General features: G+C 43.1%; 1 protein-coding gene across 2 annotated transcripts in view; it reads left to right on the top strand.

Annotated features, from left to right (window-relative positions):
- LOC121303524 (endoglin-like) overlaps positions 1 to 13,475 on the top strand; it is a 50,243-nt gene that overhangs the window by 19,693 nt on the left and 17,075 nt on the right. For both annotated transcript variants that reach the window (XM_041234264.1, XM_041234263.1), the window contains exon 4: positions 7,758 to 7,862. In XM_041234264.1, the coding sequence (XP_041090198.1) occupies positions 7,758 to 7,862 (105 nt within the window). The remainder of the gene's footprint in view (positions 1 to 7,757; positions 7,863 to 13,475) is intronic.

Genomic DNA, 13,475 nt, shown 5'->3' with positions numbered 1-13,475 from the left:
GCAGGGGATCATATAACCATACTGTACACTACAGTTGTTTAAGACATGTTTTAATTAACATTCAATAACTTAAACATTGTGACAGATGGGAGCATGTTACTGGGTGTTTGTTGTAGGTAGAGGAATAAACTTGTAGTTCATTCCAAGTTGCTTGCAATCAGCATTGTTAATCATGTTCTTGAAAAATAATTCTGTATAGAGCTGAAATCCATTTTGTAGTTTCTTCTCACATTTATTTGACTGTAATATGCTTTCTTGGACATTTCATAAGGTCCTTGACTAAGTGGTCCTTAATGACAATGCAGTGACACAGGATTTAGTGTCGAGCAGGAGAACTGTGAAGCTCATGCCCTAAATGCTGATACCTTGTCTGAAGTTTGCAAAAATGCAACCCTTTTTTTTAAATGTGGGGTATGATCTAACATTACTATCATTTTATAGGTTAAAATGTTACTGTTGCATTGGATATTAATGTTATTAAGTTACTTAAATTAAAGCATTATAAACAAAGAATGGTGCAGAACAAAGAGAGGTAATCCATATTAACTGCAGTAGTGAGTATGGGACAAGCAAGGTGAACTCAGTTGCAAAATGACAGTGCATATCTACCGAAGTTAACTGTTATATGGGAATGAGTCTAAGGAATAAGCAATTCAAACAATACAAACTGATTCAGGAAAAATCATTTTCCTTTCTGGTGCCTAGTTTTGTACTTCTTTTGTAATGACTGATTTTGGTATTTTCCTTTTTTTCAATTACTTCTTATTGAGTTTTAATCTTTATGTGTTTATTTATTTATTTATGTATATATTATACAAAAATAAATGAAACCCCAAAAACTGAAAGCTAACAAGCTAACAAGCTAATAGTACAAAATAAATGACTGTAATTGTTATCCTGTTCATTTCTATTCTGTGTTTTAAAAGCATGATATTTTCTTACTGTGTGGATGATCGCAGTGTGACAGACTTATTGTTAACATGTTGAATAACAGAGCAGGCTGGGGGGGAGCTACTTTATAAAAAAGTAACCAGCACACAAAACAATCTCCCTGTTTTCCACAGATAAAAGTGGACACCAGTGTTGTGTATGTTGGTATCATAGCAACTTCATAAGCAACGTTCTTTTGTTGTGTACTGGCAAAACGAATGCTTTCATTTTGCAGGCAATGTTAGTTCCTGATTTTCACATACAGCTGCCATACCAATATGACACTTTTTTGTGTGTTTTTTTTTTCTATGATAGGGTTAATGTGGCACTGGCTTTAAACTTGGCTACGTTCAGTCCTCATATTTCTAGCCTTGATTTGAGGTCTGGCCAAAGACTCCTCTTTTTAACTGCACGTATTTCACATGCACAGAGACCAATGGTATCAAATGGCCGGGCCATGCTGACTTCTCCAGAACTGACCCCAAAAAGTGAACCTTTCCAGCAGCATCCAGTACAGTAAACAAGAATGATGGAATGTGCATTCTAAAGGGGGGGGGGGCTGGAGCTAAAACCCAGATTGATGTCATAGTTTGGCACCCAGCAGACACTGCTGGCACTGCTCCTAGTGCAGAGCTGGAGCCGTCTTGGGTTAAAGGAGAACTAAAGAATTACGGGAAGCCAGTTAGCAGAAGCAAAGCAAGTAAAAAAAAAACAAAACAGCTCTCGAGAAAGGAGAAAAAATAGTCGAAAGGAAAACAATTGTATCTGTAAAACACAGGGGCAAAAATAGCAAGGGTGAGTGAGCATGGCCAGCACCTTCATTGTTCAACACTGAGAGGCAGAGGGGGAGGGCTGTTTTTCAGTAAACACTCTAGCATGTTCGCTTCAAGGAACGCCTTGAAGGGTGGTTAATAATAGATTTGTAGATTATTATTATTATTATTATTATTATTATTATTATTATTATTATTATTATTAATACATTTAAGAGGAATATGAAGTGTGTCAACCTCTAATTGGGCCTGATTCCATTATATACAGTCAAGTTCAGGGAATATATTGAGTGCCAGCAATTGCCATTTGTTTGTTTTTTTTTCATACGCTTTCATCTTTACATATCTGTAACTATAAATAAGTGCCCGAAGAAAGCAAAGCATTGTGTTGATATACTGTAGAGAAGACCAGTTTGTAATATAACCATCAGCCATAACACTGTCAGTAAGATCCAGAACCACCAGATTTTACTTGACGATGCGTGGCATTGCTCAGTGATTAGAGATAAGTCTGTTGCTCAGAATAAACAAAAGTCATTTGTGCAGCCTGGGATATGGAAGCTTCCAACCAAGCAACTACTATCAATCCTTGTGTGCATATTAACCTATTAAGTGCCATTGTCCACATGTTGGAATTTCTTGGGAGCATTTTTAACTGGCACCTAACTGTTATTTACATTTTCTCTTTAACTATATTGTTATGATAACCTACTCTAATTTTGTTAAAAGTGAAGTCGAAATTTGATGTATCAAATTACATAAATACAACCTGTGCATTGATTTAAAATAAATAAATAAATAAATAAAAATCGGTACTTAATGGGTTAAAGAATATTTATATTTATTTGCATTACAAATAATAATTTATATAAAAGTGTGTGCTGCACATTGCCGGTGTAGCATTGGTGTATACGGATTCATCAACCCCCAAAGGACCCTGGGAGGGTTAAATGTTTCGTTTTTTTCCCCCGGTTCCTGTGAATCAGTTGTCCAGGGCCTGATGTTCAATCAGCTTCCTGTCTCTGATACTGTGAATCAGACAGGATTGCCTGCTGTTTGTTTAAAACCGCTTCACGCTCACACAATGGGATCTGGCAAAACCCACCTTAAATCTTTAAACTGCGTCCGTACTGACGAGGAATCTGGAATATCAAAGTGAAGCTCTCCCCCAAACAGAACACTTTGATTCTGAACTCTTGTGCACCTTCTTTGCTAAACTGACTTTTGGTTCACATGAAGTGTAATTCTTTTTAAACATGAATTGTGTCATCTATAAAATCCAATGCTTTGTGAAAGATTTCTAGATGTTATTGTTAAAAAGAAACATTTACAGTAAATTGGTTTGAGAGTCATTACTGCACGTTCATGTGACATGTAAGGTTTTCTGATTTCCACTATGTTTTTTTTTTAGTTTTTAGTTTTTAATGAGTCAGTATTTATCATAGTTTCTCCTTTTGAGCACAGGAAATGAGTACTCTTTTAAGCTGATCAAACTCTGGGCTGGGAAGGTGGGGAAATACCACTTTTTATTTTACAAAAACAATAGGGCTTTATTGATTCCAGAAACATTTGGGTTCATTTAACATTCCTTCCTGTCTAAACGTGTGTAGTGAGTGTGTAAAACCAATAAAAGAAAAAATACTACTTATTATTACTCTCCTGGAATATCTGGCCTTTTAAGTGGTCTGCATGCAAGTTAACCTGGCACTGTATTTAATAGTGGAGTAAAGCGAACTGAAATGAATTGAAATCAGTCATATGATATTTAGCTTTCAAATGATCAGGTAATTGCTGAATGTTTTAGAGCATGAAACAAAGTCAGATGCACTTCAAAGGGGAGACTAATGGAGAGTAAGCATTAATAATTGTTACCAAATAATAATGTTTGTTTAAATCTGTGGCAGAGTACACAAAAGGATGGATTTGCCAAACCTTTGTAGAAGTTTTATAAAGCACTGGGTATGCATGAACAATAACCCCCCCTCACAGCTCTCCCATTCAGTCCGAGACCTCTCTAAGCACTGGGTACACAGAAACATGAGCATCCCTCGCAGTTCTGCTATTCAGTCTGAGGCCTCTCTAAGCACCTAACCCTCTAAGCGAAATTAATAAACCACTCAAAGAGGTTTTGATACAGAATTAGGATTTGAAAACATATTAATGTTTTGACAAGATTTTTGAAAGCATTCAAAAGCCTACTGAAAAACGCTCTCTCTCTCTCTCTCTCTCTCTCTCTCTCTCTCTCTCTCTCTCTCTCTCTCTCTCTCTTTCTCAGCTAGTTTTCCAGGATAAAAATCCTGCTCTTGTTATCGTATCTTGTTCCCCCTCACTCAGATCTTGCATTCCCGTTGTAGTTCTGAATGATGCCGAAGGGTCATTTTCTCTCCACAAAGCATCTCTGCTACCAGTACCTGCAGCTTTCTTTTGGCAGTGTATAGTTTGAAACTCCACTTGCGTAACACTTCCCAGAGTCAATCCTATTTGTAAATGACTTATACAAAGGATGCATTTTTGTTTAGAGCAAGAACCAAAACACAGGCAACCTGCTTTTGCATCTTTTAGTCCTTTAAGCTCTTTGATGGTTGCTTATTTTGTTAAGCTTTAGTTCTCTGTCTCCTGTACTGGTTTGATAATAGCACCATTCTGTAAGAAACGCATGGGGGCTAGGTGATTGGGTGGAGATGAAGTGTTTCATGTTAGTTGCCAGTCAGTCCTAGACCCTAGTCATTGCAGAGGTTGAGATGTTCACCTGCCTGCCACCTCTCTGATCTGTTCAAGATGAGGTATGCTAACCAGGCTTGACAGCAGGGCCATCGCTGTTTGCAGTCTCTTGCTAACACTTCAGCTAATTAGGAGCCATAGTCTGAGTGGGAGTGTGACTGCCAGCTCTGCTTTTTTAATGTGGAAGATGGAAATGTGGCATAAAATACATCAAATCAGTTCAAAATGAGTTTTTATAATACCGCAACATCCACATCAAGTTGCCAGGCAGGGAAAATTTCAATTATCTCTGGGCATAACCTAGGCAGAGTCAGATGGAGAGTGCTGTATGCTGAAAAGGCAGTGTGAGGCACTGACAGCCCCCAGGGTGCAGTGAGGATGCAGGGATTGGCGCCCCTGCCTAGCTCGGGGATGAGTGATATTTCCTCGCCCTGCCCAGGTGAACGGGACAGTGGGCAGAGACTATCAGGAAAAAAAGGGATTGAGTCATGGAAGAAATTGGGAAGTGAATGTAGTTGTTCTTGACATACCATGTAGAGGTCAATGGGACCATCTGCAGGACGGGGACAGGCTGTCCTTCCAAAAACAATGAGAATCCCCACTGCTCATGGGGCCTGACTGCTAAACTTAGCTCCTGCTGACAAGCTGCGAACACAAGCCTCCTCTGTATAGGACCAGGTGGGCTCAGCTCAAGGATGGAAGGATTTGTTTCTTTTTGTTTTGGAAAATCAGAAGAACAGACGTACAAGAATAGCAGTTTAGTGAGTTATAGAAGTTAGAACTCTTTAGGGCAGTGGTTCAATTCTCTGACTCCTATGTTAATCTTTCAGCATACAAAAATCTTTAAGAATTTTACAGTCATTTCTGTTGTAATTATTGATCAAGTCTAAGAGAAAACCTCCAAATCTGTGGCTTATAAAATGTGTTTATACTAGGGATGGGCAAAGATATGAAAATTGTATATCGATATCATGCACTTATTTCGATATCATTAATATCAAAGTCTTCCAAAACACAGAAAAATATAATAACACAATTGTATGTAATTATGGGAGCGACAAAGACGAACACATGCTGTCCTCTGAAGCATGTGCTGTCAGCCAACAGCATCGAGAACAACGCAGCTCCGGGCAGCTTACAAGCAAGCCCGCAGGTGTCCATCCCTAGTTTTTACTTTATTGTCATCAATTTGTTGTGAAGCAAAATACCCAGAGGTTTTGCATTACTATAACCAGCTAGATGTTTCCAAGCTTCTTTTTAACTCACATAGAGTTTGTGTTTACACAGAATTCTGTACGCAGCAAATTTTAATAAAATGCAATAAAAATGCATTATGTGCCCCTCTCCTCAATAAAACAAAATAAGGAATGGTCCTACCTAAATCAAATATAGTATAGCCTGCATGCTTTTACCGTTAGAACTGCAGTTTTCATATTTGCATCCCTGCAGAGTTTAAACTTGAAATGCAGATTTTTAGATTGCAAGCGTTTCTGAAATGTAGGTTTTCAAAGTGTAGCACAATCTGTGATTTCAACTACCCTAAAGATCACACTGGACCCCACAGAGATGCTGTGTGTTTATTAGAGTTCCATACAAGGCACGTGAAAGTTCTGCATTTGATTAGTTATACAGTAATAGGCTTTTCTGCTTTGGTACTGAAAGTGTTAAACCCTCCAAAGACTCCTGATTATAACATTTGTTTTTACTTTCAGGATTCTTGCTTGTGTCCTGTTTGACAGCTCAGGAGGTTGAATTAATTGGCCTCTAGGGTTTACATATCAAGTCAGTGTCTGAGCGAGAATCCAAAACCAACTTAGTCTGGCTCCTGGTGTTTAACTCTTATCTCTTGGCGCCTGATCCCAGTTCACCCAGCCTCCAAGTCTGTGCCTTGGGAGAGAAACCAGATTCTGACCGGCTCCCATGCCTGGACTCAAACCACTAGGGCTTGCTGAGTGTTGACCTCCAGTTTACCTCGGAAAGCCGTGCGGCCCATATTGCTATTATGTCTCAAAGAAACTGGTTTCCTATGGTTTTTCACACATTTCAATTGTAAGAGAGGGGGTAAGAATGAGACTTCCTTGAAGCTGAGGGGCTATGTGCCCGTTTTGGTAACAACATTAGGCAGGGCCAGCAGGGCAGGCTGGAGTGTGCTTGTGAACCTTTATACAAGAAGAGAGCGCTGGAGCTGCTGTGTGGTGCTTACAACCAACCAGAAGAGAGCGTCGGAGGCAATGTGCTGTAGTGGTTATAGCTTAGTGGGTGGGGGGCAGTGTGCTGTAGTGGTTAGAGCTGGGGGGCAGTGTGCTGTAGTGGTTAGAGCTGGGGGGCAGTGTGCTGTAGTGGTTAGAACTGGGAGGCAGTGTGCTGTAGTGGTTAGAGCTGGGGGGCAGTGTGCTGTAGTGGTTAGAGCTGAGAGGGAGTGTGCTGTAGTGGTTAAAGCTGAGAGGCAGTGTGCTGTAGTGGTTAGAGCTGAGAGGCAGTGTGCTGTAGTGGTTAGAGCTGGGGGGCAGTGTGCTGTAGTGGTTAGAGCTGGGGGGCAGTGTGCTGTAGTGGTTAGAGCTGAGAGGCAGTGTGCTGTAGTGGTTAGAGCTGGGGGGGCAGTGTGCTGTAGTGGTTAGAGCTGGGGGGCAGTGTGCTGTAGTGGTTAGAGCTGGGAGGCAGTGTGCTGTAGTGGTTAGAGCTGAGAGGCAGTGTGCTGTAGTGGTTAGAGCTGAGAGGCAGTGTGCTGTAGTGGTTAGAGCTGGGGGGCAGTGTGCTGTAGTGGTTAGAGCTGGGGGGCAGTGTGCTGTAGTGGTTAGAGCTGAGGGGCAGTGTGCTGTAGTGGTTAGAGCTGGGGGGGCAGTGTGCTGTAGTGGTTAGAGCTGGGGGGCAGTGTGCTGTAGTGGTTAGAGCTGAGAAGCAGTTTGTTGTAGTGGTTAGAGCTGGGGGGGCAGTGTGCTGTAGTGGTTAGAGCTGGGGGGCAGTGTGCTGTAGTGGTTAGAGCTGGGGGGCAGTGTGCTGTAGTGGTTAGAGCTGGGGGGCAGTGTGCTGTAGTGGTTAGAGCTGGGGGGCAGTGTGCTGTAGTGTTTAGAGCTGGGAGGCAGTGTGCTGTAGTGGTTAGAGCTGAGAGGCAGTGTGCTGTAGTGGTTAGAGCTGAGAGGCAGTGTGCTGTAGTGGTCAGTGTTGAGAGGCTGGGAGGCAGCGTGGTCCAGTGGTCAGAGCTGAGGGGCTGGGAGAAAAGTTTGTTGTAGGTACAAGTTGAATATAAAAAACAAGAAGAATGAATTAGTTAAGATAACTGATGTTTCCTACATCAAGGTGCTTGTTAACATTTTGATTTTGTTCTCTTTGTAGATTACAATGGACCTGAAGAATACGGTTCCTGCAGACATCATCCTGAACAGCAACAAAAATGTCTCTTTGATTTTATTAAACAAGAATATTAATGCAAAATTCTACGTGAGTATGGGTGTTTGCAGTACTGAAGGTGTCTGCTCGCCACAGTCTCTTTTTAGATGCACTGGTTCCCCCACACTGTTGATATACTGTGGTTCCAGTGTGGCTCAAACAATTGTGATGATTATGGACAGTCATGTTTTATAAATGTTGTGATAGTTTTTTATTATAATAGTGGCAGGTTTTATTTTGTATATAGATATGTAGCTAGCATAGTTGGACTTTTATTTGGTACTTGTCATTTGGTCTTGATACACATACAGAAGCTTGTCATAATCTACTAAATTAAGCTACATTTTAGTTTTTCTATTTTGTAGGCAATTAGGAGTGTATGATAAAAGTCTGGAAGCGAAAATTCAAGGCAGCTGTTTTTTTTTTTTTCAAATTGAATGTGATAGGTAGCCCCTCTGCAAGCTGTGTCCTCTCTTGCTAGCTGTGTCCTCTCTGCAAGCTGTGTCCTCTCTGCTAGCTGTGTCCTCTCTTGCTGGCTGTGTCCTCTCTGCTAGCTGTGTCCTCTCTGCTAACTGTGTCCTCTCTGCAAGCTGTGTCCTCTCTGCTAGCTGTGTCCTCTCTTGCTAGCTGTGTCCTCTCTTGCTGGCTGTGTCCTCTCTGCTAGCTGTGTCCTCTCTGCTAGTTGTGTCCTCTCTGCAAGCTGTGTCCTCTCTGCTAGCTGTGTCCTCTCTGCTAGCTGTGAGCTCTCTGCAAACTGTGTCCTCTCTGCAAGCTGTGTCCTCTCTGCTAGCTGTGTCCTCTCTTGCTGGCTGTGTCCTCTCTTGCTGGCTGTGTCCTCTCTGCTAGCTGTGTCCTCTCTGCTAGCTGTGTCCTCTCTGCTAGCTGTGTCCTCTCTGCTAGCTGTGTCCTCTCTGCTAGCTGTGTCCTCTCTGCAAGCTGTGTCCTCTCTGCTAGCTGTGTCCTCTCTGCTAGCTGTGTCCTCTCTGCTCTCTGTACTCTCTGCTAGCTGTGTGCTCTCTTCCTAGCTATGTCCTCTCTTGCTAGCTGTGTGCTCTCTGCTCTCTGTCCTCTCTTGTTAGCTGTGTCCTCTCTGCTCTCTGTTCTCTCTGCTAGCTGTGTGTTCTCAGCTCTATGTTCTCGCTGCTCTCTGTCCTCTCTTGCTAGCTGTGTGCTCTCTGCTCTATGTTCTCTCTGCTCTCTGTCCTCTCTTGCTAGCTGTGTGCTCTCTGCTCTATGTTCTCTCTGCTCTATGTTCTCTCTGCTAGCTGTGTCCTCTCTGCTCTATGTTCTCTCTGCTAGCTGTGTGCTCTCTGCTCTATGTTCTCTCTGCTAGCTTTGTGCTCTCTGCTCTCTGTTCTCTCTGCTAGCTGTGTGCTCTCTGCTCTCTGTCCTCTCTTGCTAGCTGTGTGCTCTCTTGCTAGCTGTGTCCTCTCTGCTCTATGTTCTCTCTGCTCTCTGTTCTCTCTGCTAGCTGTGTCCTCTCTGCTCTATGTTCTCTCTGCTCTCTGTCCTCTCTTGCTAGCTGTGTGCTCTCTTGCTAGCTGTGTCCTCTCTGCTCTATGTTCTCTCTGCTAGCTGTGTCCTCTCTGCTCTATGTTCTCTCTGCTAGCTGTGTGCTCTCTGCTCTATGTTCTCTCTGCTCTCTCTCCTCTCTTGCTAGCTGTGTGCTCTCTGCTCTATGTGCTCTCTGCTCTCCGTTCTCTCTGCTAGCTGTGTGCTCTCTGCAGCTGTGTGCTCTCTGCTCTGTGTGCTCTCTGGTCTCTGTTCTCTCTGCTAGCTGTGTGCTCTCTGCTCTCTGTTCTGTCTGCTAGCTGTGTGCTCTCTGCTCTATGTTCTCTCTGCTCTCTGTCCTCTCTTGCTAGCTGTGTGCTCTCTGCTCTATGTGCTCTCTGCTCTCTGTCCTCTCTTGCTAGCTGTGTGCTCTCTGCTAGCTGTGTCCTCTCTGCTCTATGTTCTGTCTGCTAGCTGTGTCCTTTCTGCTCTGTGTTCTCTCTATTAGCTGTGTCCTCTCTGCTCTATGTTCTCTCTGCTAGCTGTGTGCTCTCTGCTAGCTGTGTGCTCTCTGCTCTATGTTCTCTCTGCTAGCTGTGTGCTCTCTGCTTTATGTTCTCTCTGCTCTCTGTCCTCTCTTGCTAGCTGTGTCCTCTCTGCTCTATGTTCTGTCTGCTAGCTGTGTCCTCTCTGCTCTATGTTCTCTCTGCTAGCTGTGTCCTCTCTGCTCTATGTTCTCTCTGCTAGCTGTGTGCTCTCTGCTCTCTGTTCTCTCTGCTAGCTGTGTGCTCTCTGCTAGCTGTGTGCTCTCTGCTCTCTGTTCTCTCTGCTAGCTGTGTGCTCTCTGTCCTCTCTCGCTAGCTGTGTGCTCTCTGCTCTATGTTCTCTCTGCTCTCTGTCCTCTCTTGCTAGCTGTGTGCTCTCTGCTCTATGTTCTCTCTGCTCTATGTCCTCTCTTGTTAGTTGTGTGCTCTCTGCTCTATGTGCTCTCTGCTCTATGTCCTCTCTTGCTAGCTGTGACCTCTCTGCTCTATGTTCTCTCTGCTGGCTGTGTGCTCTCTGCTGTATGTTCTCTCTGCTCTCTGTCCTCTCTTGCTAGCTGTGTTCTCTCTGCTCTCTGTCCTCTCTTGCTAGCTGTGTGCTCTCTGCTCTATGTGCTCTCTGCTCTATGTCCTCTCTTGCTAGCTGTGTGCTCTCTGCTATATGTTCTCTCTGCTCTATGTTCTCTCTGCTAGCTGTGTGCTCTCTGCTAGCTGTGTCCTCTCTTACTAGCTATGTCCTCTCTTGCTACCTGTGTCCTCTCTGCTCTCTGTACTGTCTGCTAGCTGTGTCCTCTCTACCAGCTGTGTCCTTTCTGCTCTCTGTAGTCTCTGCTAGCTGTGTGCTCTGCCAGCTGTCCTATCTGTCAGCTGTTAGGCTGGTGGATGCTTAAAGACCCTCACCAGCTGCTGCCTATTTACAGGGTGAGGGAGGAGTGTGAGAAGAAAAGAACAACTCTAGGGTCAACAGGGACTAAAATCACTTGGCAACACTACAATTCTCATATCATACCCAGTACACAGTAACTGTTTCAAGACTGCTTTTACAAACCGAATCACAATACAAGACAACTTAAATCCACTGTTCATACAGGCAGCTGGCCACTTCACACACTTTTCTAACCACTGATGAGCTATTCAAAACAACTGCTTTCCATGATGCAGTCCAGCACTTTTACCACTGAGCTACTCAAACCCACTGCCTAGCAAACTGCAGCCCAACACACGAACCACTGAGCTACTCAAACCCATTGCCTTCCACACTGCAGCATAGCACGCGAACCACTGAGCTACTCAAACCCACTGCCTAGCAAACTGCAGCCCAACACGCTAACCACTGAGCTACTCAAACCCACTGCCTTCCACACTGCAGCCCAGCACGCTAACCACTGAGCTACTCAAACCCACTGCCTTCCACACTGCAGCCCAGCACTCTAACCACTGAGCTACTCAAACCCACTGCCTTCCACACTGCAGCCCAGCACTCTAACCACTGAGCTACTCAAACCCACTGCCTTCCACACTGCAGCATAGCACGCGAACCACTGAGCTACTCAAACCTACTGCCTTCCACACTGCAGCCCGACACGCTAACCACTGAGCTACTCAAACCTACTGCCTTCCACACTGCAGCGTACCACACTAACCACTGAGCTACTCAAATCTACTGCCTTCCACACTGCAGCCCAGCACTCAAACCACTGAGCTACTCAAACCTACTGCCTTCCACACTGCAGCCCCTCACTATACTGAGCTACTCAAATACTGCCTTCTACACAGCTGCCTGTTGTTTTAACTGAGAAACTATAGACACACATGCTGGGCAGCTTTCACTCAATTCACACTGCAGCAGTTCAAAAACAGCAGATCAGGAAATGCCTGTTTTTACACTTTCCTATTAAAATGTATAACCCTTAACATACACTCCCTTTCCCACTCGTTATGGACCTTTTTAATGGCAGATTGATCTGTGACAGGGCATAAAGTTTTAACAAATGATTAAACCCAGCAGGGCAGTTTTCTGCAAATATAGTCTGAAACCTGACTATTAGCAAGAGATGGAGTTTAGTCAGGGAGGGGGGCACAATAACATTGATAAGGAACAGATGTGCTACTACAAAATGGCAAAGGAAGCAGAGTTTATAAAGAGAGATGGAGATGTGTTACTGTTACTTAGCATTAAATCTGTGAACTTTAACTCACGATGACACGGGTGGTGAAACAAGCATTGCATTTCATGAGGGAGAAGAAGTAAAGATATTTCACCAAGGAGCAGTGTTGTTTTATTAAAAGCAGGGTTCATTTGCAAAGGGACCATCAAAACCTTTATTTGAGCAGGTAAAACCCCCTGAGAGCAGATTTATATTCGTCATTTTGATTTTGGACTTAAATGCACTGGGGGCTATGAGAGCAATTATCCTGGCCTGAACCAGTTCCATTACAGGTCCCTTCCACCCCTGATAGACAGCAGATGCAGAGCTGCAGTGAGTCCTGACCGGTTATATGTTTGTAAAGGAGTGTCTCCCTTCACACACAGCCTTAATCTCTGCCACCAGGAGCAAGGGCATTGTGGGTTAGAGGTTACCTGACAGGGAGTAGGGTTCATGGCTTGTTTGTAGCTGGACAAGAATGGCGGAATGTGCCTGGTGGAATAAACAGGATCTCTGGAAGCCATGGTCACTCAGACCACACCCCAGCCTGCTCTCTTCCTGACAGCCCCTTCATCCAGACCCACTGTGCCTGGTCTCTTTCAAGTCTCCTGTGACCAAGCCTTTTATCAGAAACTCTTTTTTTTCGTGTTCTATAACTTCTGCCATTCTATTTCCATTTTTCTTAAGCAAACAAAAAGAGGCTTTTATTGCAAGAGTTCAATAGCTGTGCTCAGTTTAGCCCTCATTGGTTTGGTCATATTCCTGACTGTGCACAACAGTATTAGGCTCTATCGCCTGTTCTGGATTTTTATGTCACTCTTAGAAAACATATTGCACAACATATTGTCTTGCTCTATTTCCATTGTGAAATAAATTGTTTCTAATAGTGAGTTAGTACTGGAGCAGTCCTCATCCATTTTTCCATTTTAAGTTTTTATAGTAAATAACTTACAAAACAAAAAAAAATCATGCTGGTTTCAACATGTCTTTTTTATTTTAGCAGTATCATTAAGACACTTCAATTATGCCTTTATACATATGTTTCAATGATAACACTATGTAACACAATTTTTGTTCCTGGCTATTAAGTGTTATTTCCTAATTGCTTATGCCTCAAAAGTATAGAAAATGGCTATTATTCCACACAAACTTTGCTTTTGTGACCAGGACAGTGATATTTCAAAATATCACTATTTCCAATGGGAAAACGGGCAAATGTGTGTCTTTTTGTTCACATAAAGTCAGAAAAAAACAACATATGAATCCAAATTAACATGTATTTATACTAAAGTAATACAAAAATGACTACAAAAGATTTAGAAGTGAGTAGTTTTTCGAGATTTACGATTATACTGTAAATGACTTTATGTGAACGAAAAGACCCACATTTGCCCGTTTTCCCATTCGAAATAGTGATATTTTGAAATATCACTGCCCTGGTCACAAAAGCAAAGTTTGTGGGGAATAATAGCCATTTTCTATAC

The sequence above is a fragment of the Polyodon spathula genome, chromosome 33, assembly GCF_017654505.1.
Source record: "Polyodon spathula isolate WHYD16114869_AA chromosome 33, ASM1765450v1, whole genome shotgun sequence".
Lineage (NCBI taxonomy): Eukaryota > Metazoa > Chordata > Actinopteri > Acipenseriformes > Polyodontidae > Polyodon > Polyodon spathula.
Note: the sequence above shows the minus strand (reverse complement) of the source record. Positions and strands in the feature narration are given on the sequence as shown.